Source organism: Apis laboriosa, unplaced genomic scaffold, assembly GCF_014066325.1.
Source record: "Apis laboriosa isolate Shangri-la unplaced genomic scaffold, ASM1406632v1 scaffold25_cov139, whole genome shotgun sequence".
NCBI lineage: Eukaryota > Metazoa > Arthropoda > Insecta > Hymenoptera > Apidae > Apis > Apis laboriosa.
Genome location: NW_025222552.1, coordinates 993280 through 1013586, shown reverse-complemented (window position 1 = coordinate 1013586; position 20307 = coordinate 993280). Strand labels below are relative to the sequence as shown.

At 17.8% G+C, this 20307-nt stretch overlaps 2 protein-coding genes across 4 annotated transcripts; one reads left to right on the top strand and one right to left on the bottom strand.

Annotated features, from left to right (window-relative positions):
* Positions 1–32: 32 nt before the first annotated feature.
* LOC122713559 (general transcription factor 3C polypeptide 5) lies at positions 33–4988 on the bottom strand. 3 transcript variants are annotated; one of them, XM_043934130.1, is made up of 7 exons: positions 4808–4988; positions 2812–2985; positions 2148–2709; positions 1480–2043; positions 1181–1389; positions 926–1109; positions 33–627 (listed from the first exon to the last, which is right to left on the bottom strand). In XM_043934130.1, exons 1-7 carry the CDS (start codon positions 4886–4888, stop codon positions 452–454), a joined length of 1950 nt encoding a protein of 649 aa, XP_043790065.1. In that variant the 5' UTR covers positions 4889–4988; the 3' UTR covers positions 33–451. The 3 variants fall into 3 exon arrangements, with proteins under 3 accessions (XP_043790065.1, XP_043790066.1, XP_043790064.1); XM_043934131.1 differs by lacking the exon at positions 4808–4988 and adding an exon at positions 3374–3400; XM_043934129.1 differs by lacking the exon at positions 4808–4988 and adding an exon at positions 3136–3366.
* On the top strand, positions 4977–13589 carry LOC122713561 (E3 ubiquitin-protein ligase MARCHF3-like). Its single transcript, XM_043934132.1, has 4 exons — positions 4977–5124; positions 8954–9117; positions 10997–11223; positions 13417–13589. Exons 1-4 carry the CDS (start codon positions 4977–4979, stop codon positions 13517–13519), a joined length of 642 nt encoding a protein of 213 aa, XP_043790067.1. The 3' UTR covers positions 13520–13589.
* Positions 13590–20307: the final 6718 nt, after the last annotated feature.

Genomic DNA, 20307 nt, shown 5'->3' with positions numbered 1-20307 from the left:
ATTTTGTATAAAAAAATTTTTATAAACTTAAATATTATTGAAAAACTATAATCATAATTTTTCAAAAGCATTTAATTATTTTTTTATTACGATACAAATGTTACAATTATTATACATACATGTTATACATGTATTAAAAATATTTATTGAGCAATCATAAATAGCATTGGAATGTGTCTCGTCACTGTACTCTTCCTGTACTCATTTTTCAAAGAAATTCAATAATCTTTTACATTATATTCATAATTATACTATCAATCAATAATAATGTAAAGATATTTATTAATAGATATTTGGCAGATAGACTCTGTACATTTATGAATAAACTTTAATTGTAGGTATTTAAAAATCCACTTATTTACCAAATCTTATAGACAATGCGTATGAATTAAATGTTGCTAAAAATTTGTTGTTATATATATTAACTTATTTTACTCATAATTTATATAATTTACTCATTTTTTGTTATAGTATTTGATTCAATAATAGTAGATTCAAATTGATCATATTTTTCATTTTCTTCTTCACTAGAGACAGAATTATTTTGTTTCTTTCTTTTTTTAGTTTTAAACTTATTACGTTTTAATTTCATTTTATATTTACGCTTTCGAGGTAAAGATGTAGGATCTGCAAATGAAATATTTCATTAAAAAAATTATTAAAAAATAATACATATAACTAATTTTATAATAATTTTTTTCTTTGTGCAGTAATCTTTCTATTTTGATATTCTTTTTACAATTATAAGTTATAATTGTAAATATATGATAAATTAAATAATAAATTGTCTATTTTCTAAAAATTGACATTTATTTTTTTCATGTATAATTCAATATATGAAAAAAATAAATTTAAAAAAAAGATTAATATAATAATAAAATAAAAACATTTTATGTTAAAAGATGATTAAGATATTAATACATACGATCATCAGGAATATTCATTTGTTTTCTCAAAACAATTCGAACTTGTTTATTAATAATTTCTCTACATTGTACATCAAAACCACTTGGTAGCCAGCCTCTTTTTTCATCGCATTTAGTACCAGGTAAAGGATCAGGTAATTTTGCTAACATTTCTTGTATTTCATCCACAAGAACATCACAATACTATAAAAAATCTTATATTTAAAATATAAAATATACAAATAATTCACAAAAATAATAAAATTATAATAAACCTGATAAAACATTTGTCTTGAAGGAGGTATTGTTCCTTCTCGATAGATATACACATTTTCATGTAAATCCTGTTCTTTTTTAGAATTTTGTTCTTGACTTGGAGTTGTGTTTTGCACAATTGTTTTCTGTTTTGAAACTGGTGTTGATTTATATGGTAATGTATATTCTGAATAATTTCTTTTACATTTAACAGTTGATGTCAAACCATCTAAGTAAAATAAAAATAACAATAAAATAATGAACAATAAAAGTTATCATATCATATTATATTATTAATAGTAATATTTGAAAAACTTACGCATAGCTCTCACTCTATAATCTAAAATTTGATATATTCTGGCAGAAATGTCTTTTCTTGGATCATATCCTAATTTTACCCATAGGATTTTCCATGGTCCATTTACAAAGTAATATGACACTGCAGGTAATAAAATTTTTAATTGCTGAGAAGAAAATTTAGTTTTATACATGATTGCATTTTTTGACCAAATTGGTCGTTCCTCAAAAATTTGACGTATCTGTTCAAAATGTATGTTTTGAATAAATTTAACTTTCATGGCAGTTTCTATGCCTGCTGGTGGTTTAGAAGGAACTTCTGCTGTTGAAAAATCAACAAAATTCAAAAATCCCGCTCGTCTTTTTCTAGTTTTTTCTGGAGATGAATTTACTTCGGTTTTTGGTATATATTGTTGTACTGTGTCCATTCTGCTGAACGCAGCTGGTGGTAAAAAATAAGGCACATCATTCTTTAACCAAGAATAATGTGGCATATTACTGGGATAAATTTTATCATATATACATTCTAATTTCTTTGGATCTTCTTTGCTTTGAGTTATAGGTAAATATTGAAAATCACAAAGATCTGAAAAATTATATTATATATAAACTTCTTAAATACAATATGAAAATATTTCTTAAATATAATATGAAATAAATTAAATTCTTTCCATTTTACGTAATATTTACTTGTAAATTTAAATTCTGTTTCAACTCGACCTAAAATTTGTAATTTTGGAAGTTCATAGTCTTTATCTTCTGAAAGATCCTCATATTTATTACGATCAAATGTTGGTGCTATATTTTTTTTACACTTTGATAAATTTACATCATTTGTATCTAAAGATAGATCTTCTAATTCTTTGATATTTTCACAATATAAATTTTCATGAGAAGGACCAGCATCATCTAATATATTAAAACTGCAACTTTGTACTTGATCAATTAATTTAATCATAACTTGATCTTGTTGATCTTTATCATTGCATTGAAATGCATTTTGAATTTCTGATAAATTCATTTTATCTACATTATTTTCAGTATTTTTATTATCATCAGTCATAAAATTATTTGTTAGTTGTTTCTTTTTTTGTTTGGCTTCATCTTCTTCTAATTTTTTTATTCTAGATTTTTTAATTTTAACTCTAAGCAAAAAACCATTAGTTTTATGTCTATCAGCACAAGTTGGTTTACAATAAATATCATCTGGTCTAAATCTTAATTCTAAACGTCGATTTGGAGTATTCACTGCCTAAAATATATATATATAATTAATTAAATAATTAACAATTATAATTATATTATAAATGTTAAAAATTGATATTTTACAACCTTCTATAAGGAAATAACATACCGTTGATATACTTTGAAGGCCACCTAAAGTTTCTATAGCTCTGTCTGGATTAATGACATTTCCAGGATATTTAACACAGATAAACTTTTTATCAAACCTATGGCCTCCAGAAAGTATTGGTCCCACATATTCATTTTCAGAATGATTATCTTTCTTATCTTGATTTTTTTCTGCCTATATAAAATTTACAATGAATTAAATCTTTATTTTTATAAAATATAATGTTTAAGTTACTTAAAAAATAATAATAATAATAAAATAATAATAAATCTTATTAATAAAAAAAGAATTAAACGTAAAATATTAATTTTAATTTAATTTTACATTTTCATCATTATTTCTTTCTGAAATATTACAATAGGAATCATCACTATCAATTTCTTTTTCATAATTATCGATCTTAAAATCTTCATCTTTTTCATTTTGTATTTCAAAATTTTCATCATTAATATGACTTGATGTACTCATGTCACTTTTTTATATCGAATTCTTTAAGTTATAAATATATATTTATATCTTTTTAAAAGATAAATTTTCATTAATAATATATCAGTATATATACCACAGATATCATAGTAATGAGAATATTATTATGACATTAACATAGATTGATGTATCTATGTAAACTATTAAATTATTCTATATTTTATTATAAAATAAAATTGTATTTTCATTTATCTTTCTTTGGCATATTTTTGAGTTTAATAAACTCATATTATACTTGTATTTATATTTAAATTATTAATAATTACATATTGAAAAATTATTACATTTTAGACATTTTATATTTTATAAAATAATATCGCACAATCTAATGAATATCACGTTCTAATGAATTCACACTCTTATTTTTATTTTTGAGATTAGATTCACAATGAACTTGATCATTTTAGGTTAGAAATACATCACGTGAATTCGAATTCTCTAGATAAACTATAGATTTTAGAAATTTTAAAAATTTAATTTTGAAGAAAGAAACTTTTTTATTTCTCTTTTATATAAGACTGTATAATATATATATTTAATAATATATTTAATATATAAAAAATATATATATTTCAAATATTATTGATATAATATTTTAAATATTATTAAATATTAAATATATTAAATATATATATTAAATATTGTAATTATTTGAAAAATAATTACATTTTTACATAATTAACATTTTATAAATAATTGTACATATTTATATAATATAAATTTTCAATTTGTAAAATTAAATATATTAACAATAAAGTTGAAATTAAAAAATATTTTTATAATTTTAATATATATTAAAATTATAAAATTATTATATATATATAATTATTATATATATATATAATATATTACATCTTATATCTATCATACTATCTTTTTAATCGATTTTATAAAAATAAATTTTAAATTTAAAATAATATTATAATTTAATATTCATTACAATTATTAATATTATTATTAATATTAAGAAATGATTTTTTTATTAAAGGAAAAAAAGAATATAAATATATATAATAATATTGTACATATAATAAAATGTTAATGTTGATAAAATAAAATGTATCAAATTAATAAATAAAGAAAATAAAAAAAAATAATAATACAATATAATAATATATAAGAAACAAATAATAATAAATGTAATTAATTTGATAATCTTAAATTTATTATAAGATTATAAATATGAAAAATAATAAATAAGCTATTTCACAATATATGTTAATACCTCAACCCTTGTATCTTTAAACAATATTATGCAAAATATATGACTTCTTCATTAACAGTAAATTTATTTGAAAATAAAACAATAATAATATATTTAAACAATTACTATCACATATTGTTTCTATTTCATTAATAAAATTTCAATAAATAAAATATAAATATATAAAATATAAATATTCAAAATTATTAAAAAAGAATAACATTCTAATAACTTGTTTCATTGTTATAAATCGGGATTTCCTAACACGGTTAATTCTTGTAAGAATCAAAACATTTCAATGATTACGTCCAAAATGAAAACATCGATTTGATCGATGATCGAAGTTTGACTTTTGATTTCTGTGACAAAGCAACCGGTTAATTTCATTTGGACGAAGCTACAACGACGTCCGGCAACGAACGTATAGCCGGCGATAATTCCTCGATAATAGCTCGATAACGGGTCTTATTGTCCCATGGAATTTCAGCAGAACAGTGCAACAACAGCGGTATTCGGAGACGCCACGACAATCAACACGCCGAAAATTTCCTCGCCTTTGTATCGACGCAATATGACACCGGATAAACGAAGTCCCGGTTCTGTTTGTCGAATCTGTCATGAAGGTATGTCTGACAATTTCTACTTTATTTTTTATCTTATTTTATCTTATTTTATCTTTTTTAAATATATCAATCATGCAACTCGATCTTTAATTTTTTAATTAATGTGGAATTAATAATGAGAATACATATTAAGTTTTTAACATATTAACATAAATAACATATTTGAAGATTATTTTAATTTGTTTTTCATAAAATAGCATATAGTATATGTGCTTTTTAATAAATAATATATAACGTATCAAACATGTTTAGTTTATTTGGAAATTAAGTGATTTTATGATTTAAGTGATTAAGATTAATAATTATATATGAAATAATTATAATTATATATGAAATGTTTATAAATCAAAGAAAAAGTATTTTTATGATTTAAATTAAAAAGTTCAAAAAAATGAATTATGTGCAAAATCCTAATATATAAAATAAACTTTTATGAGTAGAAAAAATAATAGAAGAACATAAACTAAAATCTGAAAAACTTTTAAAAAGTAATATATAATTTCGATGTGACTTTGATATTATTTTAATAGTTATGTTATATTTGAAAATTGCTTCATTTCTATTTTTAATATAGCGTCTATCTTTTCAGAAAATAATATATATATGATACAAAATATATCAAATAAATCAAAATATTTTATAAGTCAAAACGAAATATTTCATATATCATATGATATTATATGACTAAAAATAACGTTAGAATTAAAAAATTAGAATAAAACATAGTATTTTTGCAAAACATATTTGAAAGAATTTCTTTATTTTTATATAACAATTAATGATTAATTTCGAGATTAATAGGAAAGTTTGAAAATAGTGACGTACCTGTATAATAATATATACTTGCTGGTATTAACAATTTTATCATTTATTGCACTTTTTGTTACAAATTTATACTAAAATTTTTATATAGTAAATTCAAGAATGAAACTATATGTATACAATAATAAGAAAATAATTTTAACAAGTTATATAATGTAACAATAATTAATTTAAGATTTATATTATTATTGTTATATTTGATATATTTAGCAAATAAGAAATGATACGATAAGTTTATTAAAAAATTACTAACATTAACATATTATATCAATTTTGCATTTTTTGCATGCTACTTTTGATTTTTAAAATAATTTGATATATATAATTGATACAACATATTAAAATCTTTTTACAAAACATAATAAATAATGAAACAAAAAAACAAAAAAATAATGAACTCATAATAAAATTTTCAAATTCACTCAATAATAAAATCAAAGGTATATTAAATTATTAAAAAATTAAATTTATATCTTATAAAATATAATCAAAATATATCTTATAATTAAAATTTTATATACATCAGTATTATTTTAAATAAATAAATAAATAAATATATATATATATATATTAAAATACTATTATTTCTATTATCATTATCTTATTATTTTATTTTTCATATATTTATAAATTTGTGTAAATATACTTTTATACATTAAAAATACTTTTAAATTCTTTTAAAATACAAAATAAATTAAAATAATCTATATTATTTTTTTTAAAATATGTACATATATATTTTTATTTTTTTTTTCAATAAAACAACAAAAAAAATAAAAAACAAAAAAAAAACAAAAAAAATATTTATTATAATTCATTTTATTCATTAATTTATATAAAATATTTACATTAAAAATATTTATTTTATTTCTTTAAAAATAAATATTAAATATTGGAAGATTTTCGTAATCTTCAAATACAATGAATTTATATTATATGTAATTATTATATTATATATTATATATGATATATATTATATTATATATTATTATATAATATATTATATTATATATTATATGTAATAATTTGATTGTTTATATTTTAATGAATATATGTTATATTTTATATTTTATATTTTATATTTTATATTTTAACATGTTATATTTTAATCAATTAAATTTTAATTAATAATTACTTAAATTCCCATTTAAAATCGATTGGAGAGTTGATACCACAAAGAATCCAATGACGTTTCGAAAGAAATTGTGAGTCACAATCTGTTAGATTCTGCGATGAAACGATAGAAGCATAAATTATAAGTAAACAGTAACATGCAAACTATATACATGCAAACATATATATATATGTATACAAAAGTATATGTATCTTTATATTCACATAAAGAGATATGTTTCATTTCAATGAAATTTTATTTAAAATTATAATATTATATATAAATTTTTATTTTACTATATTTTATTATACTATATTATTATATTACTATTTTATTATAAATTATGTCAATCTTTTTTTTTCAAATAATTTTATATGTGATTTTCATTACTACTTTGCATTTTCTCGATCATCATGTATAAAAATAGATTTTATTTTATTGAAATAATTTTTCGAAGAATTTTACTAATTCTCTAATAAAAAAAAAATTTTGATATTATTTTAGATTGAAAACATTTGATTCAGAGATTTTTCGGATAATCGTTTAAATAAGATAAATTCGATTTACATGGATGATCGAGTGAATATAGTGCAGCACGAAATGTGGTTGCAAAGATACGATAATTGAAAACCGTAAATAGAATGATTTAAGTGTTCAAAGAATGAAGAAAGCTATATATATAAATTTGTTTTATAATAATTTATAATATTTTAATTTATCGAAATAAAAGATATAAATATATAGGATGTTTGATTTAAAATTTTGAACTCTTTGATTTTTATCATTATTATTATTCACTGTAATAAATATTTGAATGTAAATTGTATAATTACAAAAGATATATATTCTGATGTGATTAGTTTTTTATAGATGAATAAAGATCATATAAAAATCAACTTTGTTTTTTCAAATGAATTTATATATTTTTTAATTAATTATTTAATATAAGTTAAAAATCTATAAAAAAAGTATTAAAGTACTTAAAAATTATTAATTTAGATAATATTTTAATTTAAATTTTATAAAAATTATTGTATGAAAGATAAAGAATATACAAAATGTATATTCATTTATTTATTCTTTTCTTGTTTTTTACAAAATAATTTGCAAAATTAAAATATTTCTTAAATTAATAATTTTTTAACTTTATACTTTTACTTTATATTTATTTATAAAAACTATTAAATTACATTAAATAACTATTAAATATTTTATTCCATTAAATATTTGATTCCATTTGAAAAAACAAAATTCTTTGACATATCGTAATCTATAAAAAAATATCAAATATGCATTTCTAGAATTTGATAATTACATATAAAAATTTTTCAAACAATTTTCGATATTTTTAAAACAAATTTCGATTTTTAAAAAATAAAATACATTATAAGAATCAATGATGTATATGTAATTATCGAATATAATTATGTAATTATCGAATAATAATTAACATCATACTTATTTTAATATAAATCTATTAAATTCTTATCTATTTAAATGTATTTAATTATTTTTAATTACAACAGATACAAAATATTATATTAAAAATAAAATTTATAATTAATAGATATTATTTTTTATTGAGTATCATTATTGAATATTTTGAAACTAATTGTAAAAAAAAATTTTATAAAAACTTTATCTAGAATAATTACAAATAATAATTAATAAATAAATAAAATTACCATTATATTATAATATTGTAAATCAATAAAGTTACCATTGTATTATAATGTTTAATGTTTTAAATTATTTTATATTATATTAAAGTATTTTTATATTATATTAAAATTATTCATATAAATTAATTTATTAATGATAAATAAATGATTTATTAAATAAATAAGAGATTATGATGATTATTGAAATAATAACAAAAAAAATGTTTCATAGATGGAACCGTAGAAGAATTGATAGATCCTTGCGCATGTTCTGGCACATTGGGTCTAATCCATACTTGTTGTTTGGAAAAATGGTTGTCCATGTCGAACACGGATCGTTGCGAAATTTGTAAATATTTATTTTCGATACAAAGGAAAAATAAATCGTTGTCACAGGTAAATTTTTATAAAATATTTGTTTTATTTTTTACATTATTTCTTACAAAGTATCTTTTATATAAAATTTAAATCTAAAAATTTAAATTGTTTATACAATTATATTTTAATCAATTGATTAAAAAATAGTGTTTTTCCTATCGTTTGGATTTACAAATTATTCGATTTTCAGTATCCAAGTCTTAATTATTTCATTCTCAAGTATTAAAATATATTTAAATAATAACACTTAGATTCGGATTATTTCGAGTATTTGTTTAATTATATTATCAGATATTTATTTAATTCAGATTCGAAACAATGCCGTCTAATGGGGCTGCAATAAATGTCGCTGTAGTCAAAACCAAACATCGCAAATCGTTTATTATCACTAACATTTTAATATTAATAAACATATCATTTTTAGAATCCATGATAAATTCAAATATTCAATTTTTTTTAAAGAAGAATTGAGTCATTCATTATTAAGCATTTTGGTCTTTCTATCTAAATATATATATAAATAAATATATATATATAACTTATGTTATATATATTTAATTTATATAATATTACAATTCAGTAATATGATGTTGCAAAAATTTTATTAGAATTTATTAAATATAAAAATATTTAATATTTATTGATATTTATAAATAATATAGAGAAACGTAATTCATAGACAAATTAATTAATATGACAATAAAAAGTCATTATTAGTTATAAATTGTTTGTATTGATATTATATTTTTATATTTAATAATATTTTTAAAATATTTTTTTCTTTTGTGTAAATAATAAATTATAATAAATATCACATATCATTTCTAAATACAAAATAAAACTTTGTATCCTAATAATTATAAATAATATAGTGTATTATTATTATATATCATTAATCTAAAATGAAACACTGCTTCAAAATAACACAATATTCGATTCCTTAAACTTTTTAAATGCAATAATTCTTAATTATCATAAAAATAATTTATAGAATTTATAGAATTTATTTAGATAATTTAGTTAGATAATTTAAAATCTCATCTTTTGTTCATTTCATACTATTCATTCTTATAAGAATGAATTCTTACATTTCTAACTCACAAAATAAAAAGAAGTAAAATCTATGAATCATTAACTTATTTAAAACTTTAGATTTTGAATTAGATCTTATCATTTAATTAAAAAAAAAAAAAATATCAAATTAAAAAAAAAGAAATATCAAATGTGACGATATATATTATATATTATATTAATGCAATAATATTTTTAAATTGTTAAAGACAATTAATTTGTTACCCAGTTTAAGATTATTTTCTGGTCAAATTGATATGTAATTTTTATAAATAAAAAAAAATTATACGAGATAATAAAAAAAATTATTGAGCTTTATTTATTATTAAATATATGTAAATTTTTTATTATTGATTCTATTCTATTCTAATTATTGGTATTTATTTTATATGCAATTTTTTTTGTATAGTGATTTCTTATATAACATTTATTATTGTAAAATATTTAATTATCCAATAAATAAGATATTTTAAATTTCATGTAAATAAAATATTCTATTAACAAAAATTTTTTTTGGAACATTTGTATTTATTCCAATATATCTTAATAAATAACGAATAATTATACATGTAAAAATTGCATGCAATTTGATCTAAATTTCATAGGATACTTAAAATCGGCGTTTTTTAATTATCAATATTTTTAATAAATACAATTTTTGTAAAAATTATATTGTCCCATTTATGCCAAAGGAATATACATGCAATTCAATATCTTATGTTCTTGAATTCAAAGATAAAATTTGCGCATATTCCTTCCTCTGATACAGGGACAAAAAATTTATACGAAAATAAATATAATTAATTATAAATACAAATTATTATAGTCTTTCAAACAATGGTGGAGAACTAGGAATATATACGGACCGCAAGGTATAACTGGTGATATAGTGTGTCTGATAGTATTAACTCCACTTTGTATTGCGGCAACATATTTATGCGCTGTTGGTGCATCCGCTTACAGCAGGCTTGGTTTTTGGGAAGGAACAGGTTTGGCTATTCTTTGTTGCATGTTGGTGACCACTTATTGTTTGTGGTTGATCGTAACTCTCAGGTATGATTTATGCTCTTCATGTAATAAAAGATTATGAATTTAAAACAAAAAAAATTGAAACAAATATTGGAATATTCGCTAAAGTTTGCAGGTTGCTTGTAATAATTGTTTGTTGTAAATTTATATTTCAATTTTTACATCAAAAAGTTTACATCAAAAAGTTTTTCCAAAAGTTAGCCATTATTATGTTATAATAAAATGCATCGACAATATATATCGGTAAAAAATTAAAAGAAAGATATCACTGCAAGTTCAAAAAAGTTGAAATGATCGTTTTGCAGTATGATAATATTAAAATTATCTCTAAAACGAAATAAATTAGAATAAATTTATCATTTTCAACTAATATATCATCTAGATTATGAATGTCTAATTTATGGACATTCGTGATCTCCAAAAAAATTGTACTTTCGTAATTTCGTTTATATTTGCATTTTAAATGTCTAATATAAATAATTATATAAATAAAAATCTTCTAAACTATATTTATTATTTATGTAAAAATCTTTTTTATATAGAAAATTTTATAAAATTTTCAGATTCAGCTTACTTCAATATTAGCTATGTATATATGGAAATATATAATAAAAATGACTTAGAATATAATAAATAGAACTATGAATATTTATATAAATTAATATATTATTACTATTATAATATTTATTTATTTATTTATTATATTATATTTTATATTAATTATATAATTATATTTCATTATTACAATTATAAAAATACAATATAAAAAGTAAATATTATAATGAATATTAATTCATTATTTAAATATAATGAATATTTACTTTTATATTTACTTTTATATTTACTTTTATATTTACTTATATATTTACTTTATAATTATTTATTATTGAATATTATAGTGAACATTCTAATATTTTTTTTTTATTTAATATAATCAAATATTCTTTTTCAGTGTTAGTATATAATAATACACTAATAAATAATTATATATCTTGATTGTAAGAAATTCCAAGATTGACCGAAAGTAAATATAATAAATATTGATGACTAATATCTTGCACAATTCGTTATCAATAATATCATCAATAAAAAAGAATGACTATCAAATATCTGTACATATCTTATTCAATTAACTGATATCATTTAATCTAAATTCTATAATAGAATAGAAATTTTTTTTAAAAGACACATATATATAAGTATGTTAACAATAATAGTCATTGAAGTAATTCAAAGCATAGAGTATAATCCAATTAAGGAATAAATGTATCTGAATATATCTTAATATATTAGAAATATATATATATATCGTGTATGTATGTATATATAATATATGAAAAATGTATATGTAGGATACACAAATAATTATAAAAAATTTTACTTATAATATATCTTATTTTTTATATTGATTGTATTAATATATTTTATTCTTTGTCATTAGTATTATCTTATACAGACTAATAAAATTTGCGATTTGAGATACTTTTTCGATTTCAAAGACGAACATAAAAGTTGATATATAACAATGGCTATAAAAATGGTTGAGACTTATTCATTAAGTTATAACTAATATATAATATAATTATAATCAAAACGGAGATAAAGTGAGATAATTTTATCTTTGTTATACTACATTTTATCTTTGTTATACTATCTCTCTATCTACTACTGCCTACTTCATTTAACTTCATTTAATGTAAACTTCATTTATAATTCATATATAATTTAATAAATAAGACTCAAAAAATTTTATATACCAAGTTTTATATTTATTTTAATTTTTTAAAATCGGTAGTTCTGAAAATGTTTTATGAATATATTAACATTTTGTGTTATAAAAAATGCTTCTTTATCTAAAAATCTCATATCTTTTTTTTAATTTAATTATTGAAAATTTCATTGCATTTCTTTTTTATTTGAAAAAAAAATGATCTAATTGAATGCTTTTTAAATGCTAATTAAGTTGAATTAAATCTGTTATAAATAGTTATAGAAGTAGGTAAATATATATTTTATATATTCTGTGGATTATAAGTATTTTAAATATTCTGTGGATTATAAGTTATTTAGTAGATATATTTTTCTAAATAAAATTAATTTTAGATAATAAATGAAAATATAAAAATATAAAAATATAAAATAATATTTTACGAAATGCGTATATTTTAAAATGATATGAAAATAAAATTAATTTTAATTTGAATTTAAACTTTTCAGATTTCATTTTAAATCGTGGCAACAATGGCGTAGAAGAAATCAAGATGTTAAGTTAATAATAAAACATAAAGTCCGTGGATTTTCGAATTTCCAAGTCATTTAAATAATAAGCATTAAAAATAAATAATTTAGATCTTAAAAGATTATATAATTTAGGTTTTGAAAAAAAACGAGTCGACTGAATAAAAAATTTTTAATAGTTTTTATTGAAAAACTATTAAATCCTTTAAAAGTTGTAATTCATTATGTATTAATTTTAAAAAAATCTTATCTTATACTGTTCTTGAAATAATTTCTCTGGGAATTATTAAAATTATTTCGTCGATTCATTGAATATTAATATTGTAAATAAAAATATACTATTAAGGATATAGATATATTCTGGTCGAATCTGTGATTCAACAATTCAATTATTGCATATTATCGTCCTAAAATATGAAATAATTTTATTTAAAGCACAAATTTATTAACCTCATGAATGCGTTAATATTGTAAATCGTTATTACCTAATATTAATAAGTGCTCAAATATTGAAGTACCTGAACCAAGAGATAAAGCATAGTTTTATCGATGACTTAAAAAGTCTATTTATAGATTTCTTAAAATTTAAAAAACGAATGAAAATCTGTTTACTAATCTTTAGAAATTTAAATACTAAAATAAAAAATATTTGATTATATTCAAATTTCAAGGAATTTTCAATAATATTTATGTACTTAAAAAATGCTTTTCTCTTATGTGATATTGATATATTTATTTTTTATTTTAAGTTGAAAAATAATAACAAAATATGGCTGAGAACAATGCAAAAATTCACATATACATTTTATCTTATCTTTGTACCAAGATTATTTAATTAATAATGATATATACTAGAATTAATAATTTATTTTTATTTATCATTAATGTCGAGAGTTAAACTCTATCTTTTATATAAAGCTAACTCAGTAAATTGCGTGCAATTTTTTATACATGTATTTTTTTAAAAATGAATGTAAGAAAGTTTTTGATACCAATATATTTTTTTGTAATTAAATATTAAAAATTTCTAATGATTTAAAAATAATATAAACTTTTGTATGACATTTAAAAAAAACATTTACTTTTCATTTATTTATTTACTATTCAATTATAATTTGTTCAATTATTGAAAAATATTGTATCAATTGTGAATTTTTTTTTTATATTTAATTTACAATAATATTTTAATAATATAGAAATTTTAATAAAATTGTAATATGTAAATATAAATTTGTTAAAATTTATTTATTAAAATATTAAAACAAAATAGTATTACATTTTACAATTAATTATTCTTATAATTTACTTATCATCTATAAATATTATTCAATTTGTATTATACAATAAGTTTAAAATCTGTTGAAATTATAGAAAATAAACAAGAATCAAAAAAAATTATTTACCTTATTTGTAAATAAATAAATAAAAAAAAATTAAATAAAAAAAAATTATTATTGTTATTATTGTAATTATAAAATTATTATAATAAATAAATTAAAATTATTCAAATTTATCACATTTATTTTTAGGTATAATAATATAGAAAAAAATTTATAAATGAATAATTTCATTTTATACAAATTTTTCATAATAGGTATAAATTAGAAATCAAAAAATTGAAAAATTATTACAACATAGAAATGTATGCATTTTTTTTTTTTTTAGATATATATCTATAATTAGTTTCTTTAAGAATAAAGTAAAATTTTTAATGTTAAGTAAATAATTATAGATTTTTACTTGATATTAATATAATATTTAAAATAAAATTAATTTTATGTATTTACAATAATTTACAAAATGAATATAATTCATAAAAATCTAAAAGTTATTATAAATGCGGAAATAAAATTCTTATATAAATATAGATTATTCAATTAAATTATAAAAGAGGTTTTAATATAAATTACTATAACGAAAATAAATCATTTTATATTGTAGAATAAATAATTATATATCGAAAGAATTATTAAAATTTATAATTTTTATTATTAATATAAAAATATTCAATTCTTTAATTACTTTTTCATTAAAATTAAGCAAAATACTCTTAGTTTCATAAGATTAGGTGAAAAAAAAATTTTTTAAGAATTAAAAAAATGTAATCGTTGATTAATCATATTGTTAACAGATGCATTAAAATTAGAATTAAATAGAATTAAAGTTGAAAAAAGATAGAACTTCTTAGAAATTATAACCAATTTTTATTCAATCGATCTTCAACTTTCTAAGAAACTCATATATGCAAATCATGGGAACAGTTTAACAAGCTTTAATAGTACATAAAAAATAAATTTAATGTGACTAATCGTTTAGTATGACGTGGTACATATATATATAGAAATATTAAAAAAAAATAATAATAAATATGAAAATATACATCAAATGTACATATGATAAAATAAAAAAAAAAATTTTTTTTAATTAAATTTTATATAATATTTATAATATTTTTATTCATTATTGTATTAATTTAATTGAGAATTTCAATGATTATTAAAATTAATTAACGTAATTGAAATATCAAAATATTTTATTTTTAATGTTACTTTTTTTTCATAAAAATTTTTTCATATATGAAATTTTAAATGAATTAATTAGATTAATAATTTTTAATATTTAATATCATATCAATCTAATTTATGTTAATTTTATTAAGATTATGAATTAAAGATCATGAATATTTCCGTGACGTTAGAAATAAGGAAATATAATATAAATATTTTCCGTACTTCTTAAAATTTGCATATGAATATCAATTTTCATAGTCAAATATTAAAACCGAAAAAAATATCAAAGATATTAAATAAATATAAAATTAAAATAATATTAAAAAATAGATAAAAATTCTTAAGTAAATATAAATAATTAAATAATGAAATTATAATTAATATATGAATATATAAAAGTATTGATGAAAACAATTTAGATCTATTTTGAAATGTGTATTAGTCTCCAAAATATATAGCAATAAAATAATAATATCACACAAATAATATTTAAAAATTTTTTCAATCGTAAAATAAATTATTTTTTTTTATTAAATATTTTTATTGTATAAAAATATTGTATAAAACTATTTAAATTAGAAAATTTTTCTATTATTTATGTGTATTATAATAAATAATTAAAATTAAAATCTGAATAATTATTCTTAAATAATAATCCTTATTTTAATAATATTCGAAAATATAATATTTAATAATAAAATTATAATACGTAATATTCGAAAATATAATATTTAATAATAAAATTATAATACGTAATAATATTTAAAAAGCATAAATTAAATTCTTAAAAATTTTTCTATTTCAATTAATAACTATTCGATTTCTACAAATATCTAATAATTTAATAGATATTATCTTCATAATTCATGTATTATTAATATCTTTCTAATCGTTCGAATAAGGAAGTAACGCATTAACAATGTCACATCTCGACCTATGTCAAATAACAGAAATTCTTATTTCTTATCAATGAAATAATCATGTTATACATTCATATTAGATTAAATTATTGTTTTATTTGAAAAGAGAAAATGAAATGTCAATCTTATCAAATCATAAAATGATAATGTTATTGATCTTATATACTTTTTAAATATATAATTTATATCTACTAATATATATTTCAAAATTATATAATGTGCTAAGAATATAAATTTCTAAAAAAAATTTCCAAAAAAAATTTAAGCATAAGATATATCAAATAAATGAGCCAAATATGAATAAAAAATATTTATATTAAATTTTTCAAATATTCAATTTATTTTTTCATTTTTTAAATTTTCAGTTATCAAAGACGAATAATAATATTAAATCCAAAATTTTTTATTTTTATGTAATATCGACAATATTCAATAGAATGATGGAATCAAAAAAGAAATTATTAATTTTCATCGATAATAAACAATAGAATAGACAATTTATTGACATACATCATTTTTTATTTCGTTTTATTAATTAAAAAATTTTTTATCTAATCTAAAATATAGGCAGAATTAAATATGCATTCTTATTAAATAAAACAATATAAAAATTTATTTATTCATATTGGTTGTATGTATATATGTATATATGTATATAGTTGTATGTATATATTACAATGTGAATTTATATTACATAATATATCTAAAAAATTTAGATATATTATGTGCAATAATTAATAAATTATAAAAAATAAATAAATTTTTCTTTGCTTTTGCTATTCTTATATATGCCAATAATCGACTATTCAATATTATTACTTTTTTTTCAATTGTTAAAATTATATTGATGTTAATATCTGAAAACAACATTCAAAAGACAATATACAAATTTTTCTTTCTTTAAGTATAATTAAAAAAATTAAATTAATCTTTGTATATATAAACTTTTTATACGTCAAATTTTTATTTATTAATTTTTATTCAAAAAATTCCTCGAAGATTAAACTTTGATAATTCGAAGATTTTAGTTTTTCTTTTGAAATTCGAAATATCAAGATTTGTTTGATTTTTTCTGATGATAAAATAATATTACGGTTAATCATTCATTTTTTAACAAACATATTTTTAGAGCATTTTAAAAATTTCTGAAATAATTTTGATGTTATGTTGGTGATTTTATGTATAATTTTTATTTGAAAAATTAGAATATTATAATTTTTATTTGAAAAATCCATTAAGTTAATTATGATATACATATTGTATATTGTATATTTTACGTAGTCTTTATACAATATTTTGATATTTCTTCTGATTTTGTATCTGATATTCATGTGAATATTTAACATTTAGAAAATTATATCCTGTGAAGCGGAATAAAAATTAATAAATATTAACAATGTTAATTTAATAATAATAATATTGTGAATTAATATTACATGTTCAATTTGCAATTTCATTTTTTAACATGAATTAAAAAATTGAATTAATAACTAATAAAGTAATAGTAAAAATAAATAATTTATAAATAAGTAATTAAATTTAAGTGATTTATTTAAATTAGAGTAAACTAAAATAATTTAAATTAAGTAAACTTAATATTTAAATTAATAAATATATTTAAATTAAACATTATTAAAATAAATTAAATTGATTTTGTATTTTATATTTATAATAAATTTTAATTTCACTAATTTTGCTCTAAATTTTATATATAGTTTTAGTATATGAAAAGATCGAATATTTTTACATTTTTTAAAAATATTTTCTTCTTCTAAACAGATATTAATAGAATCTAAATAGAAATAAAAATTAATAATTAACCAATTGTTTTTATAAAGAAAAGTTTTTAATTTTATCTAAAATTCTTTTTTGTTAGTACATAATTATATATTCGACTATATCTATATATCTATATATCTATATATCTATATAATTAAATATTCATAAAAATATGAAGATAAATTATTGAAAAAAATTATCTTTATATCATTTTGTTCATATTTTGTTTATATCAAGATATTTTACGTGAAATGTTACCATCTTGTACAAAATTCAATAAGATTTTTCCACTATTAAAAAATTATAATTATATATTTTAATTTCTTCATTCATCATCTCAATCTGATATTTTTTTAAATTTTATATTTTAATCCTAAAATTGAATAATAAAATATAAAAAATTTGATTTTAATATTTTTTTTTTATTTTTTTATAATGATTTTTAAAGAATCATTTGAAATAAACACAACTAAAGTTAAAGAAACACAATTCTCTAAACTATAGATTCTTCTCATAGATTTTAGAAATTTCAAAGACTTTAAATCGATTAGATATAATATAAAAAAATGCGATAAAAAAAAATAAAAAGGAAACAATGGAAAAGCTTGGTAAATCGTATTTCAGGGGAGTGACTCGTTGTTATGGAGATGGTGCATGTCATTGGAAAACGGGTGTGGTTACCTAAACGACTTACCTTGTAAGAATTATGTATGGAGGTATGAGAGTAAAGCAGCTGTATCATGGATATGTAAATAATTTAATCAGCGTCAACGGTATACTGACATTTTCCAACTTATATGCTCGAACGCTTTCATCGTTTTCGTTCAAGAAATGAAGAAAGATCGTTGATTATAGCTCATTTGACTAACGAATTATGCAAACACACTAGGATAAAGTCTTGTGAAAAAAATAGTTTCTTTCTAATATGTAGACTCGGATTTATAATAATTATAATTTATGCTATTTTTATATTTATATATGAAAAATTGTTAATTTATATCGAAAAGAAAGATTTGCAAGAAAGAAATTCATTTTTATAATTAATTTTTTTAACTCTCAAAGCATGGTGATTGAGTCAAAAGTAACGTGTAAATTCATTGATCATTATCTAATTCTCTTCATTCTCACTGTTAACTGAATTGGTATTAAAAATGATCCAAAAAAGATCCAACTAATCCATTATTTATTGTTTATTCTCACATCATATCGTTGTGGTGCATTATGCAGTTTTTATATCAATAATAATAATGTAATAAATAAACAACTAGTAGATACCCATTATTATACCCCTGATATATGTAAATATATCATCTATATTTTTCAAATTTTATACTGAATTGTCGAAACAGAAACTTCATATTTTAAGTCTATATTTTCATATTATGTAATATTATATAATTTATTAATTTATCAAAAAAAAAGATGATAATGTAAAATCTTATTGATAATTAATCCTCTAAAAAATCAATATTAGAATAATGTCTGTAATTTTATTCATAGTATATTTAGATGTAACTCAAAACATATTATTTTATGCATTGTGTATAAAAATTATTATATTTATAATTTTTGTAAAATAACTTATACATAATAATATAAATATAAATAAATACACATATTAATAATAATAAAAATAATAATATAATAATATTAAATAATAA

Bases quoted from the DNA above. Each gene is read 5' to 3' on its own strand.
- LOC122713559 (XM_043934129.1), bottom strand. From the start codon at position 3,279: ATGAGTACATCAAGTCATATTAATGATGAAAATTTTGAAATACAAAAT. The intron at 1,390-1,479 runs GTAAGTTTTTCA...TATTTTACTTAG, and splicing joins TTATAGAGTGAGAGCTATGC to ATGGTTTGACATCAACTGTT. The intron at 628-925 runs GTATGTATTAAT...TTTCATTTGCAG, and splicing joins AATGAATATTCCTGATGATC to ATCCTACATCTTTACCTCGA.
- LOC122713561 (XM_043934132.1), top strand. From the start codon at position 4,977: ATGGAATTTCAGCAGAACAGTGCAACAACAGCGGTATTCGGAGACGCC. The intron at 9,118-10,996 runs GTAAATTTTTAT...AAATTATTATAG, and splicing joins AAAATAAATCGTTGTCACAG to TCTTTCAAACAATGGTGGAG. The intron at 11,224-13,416 runs GTATGATTTATG...TAAACTTTTCAG, and splicing joins TGGTTGATCGTAACTCTCAG to ATTTCATTTTAAATCGTGGC.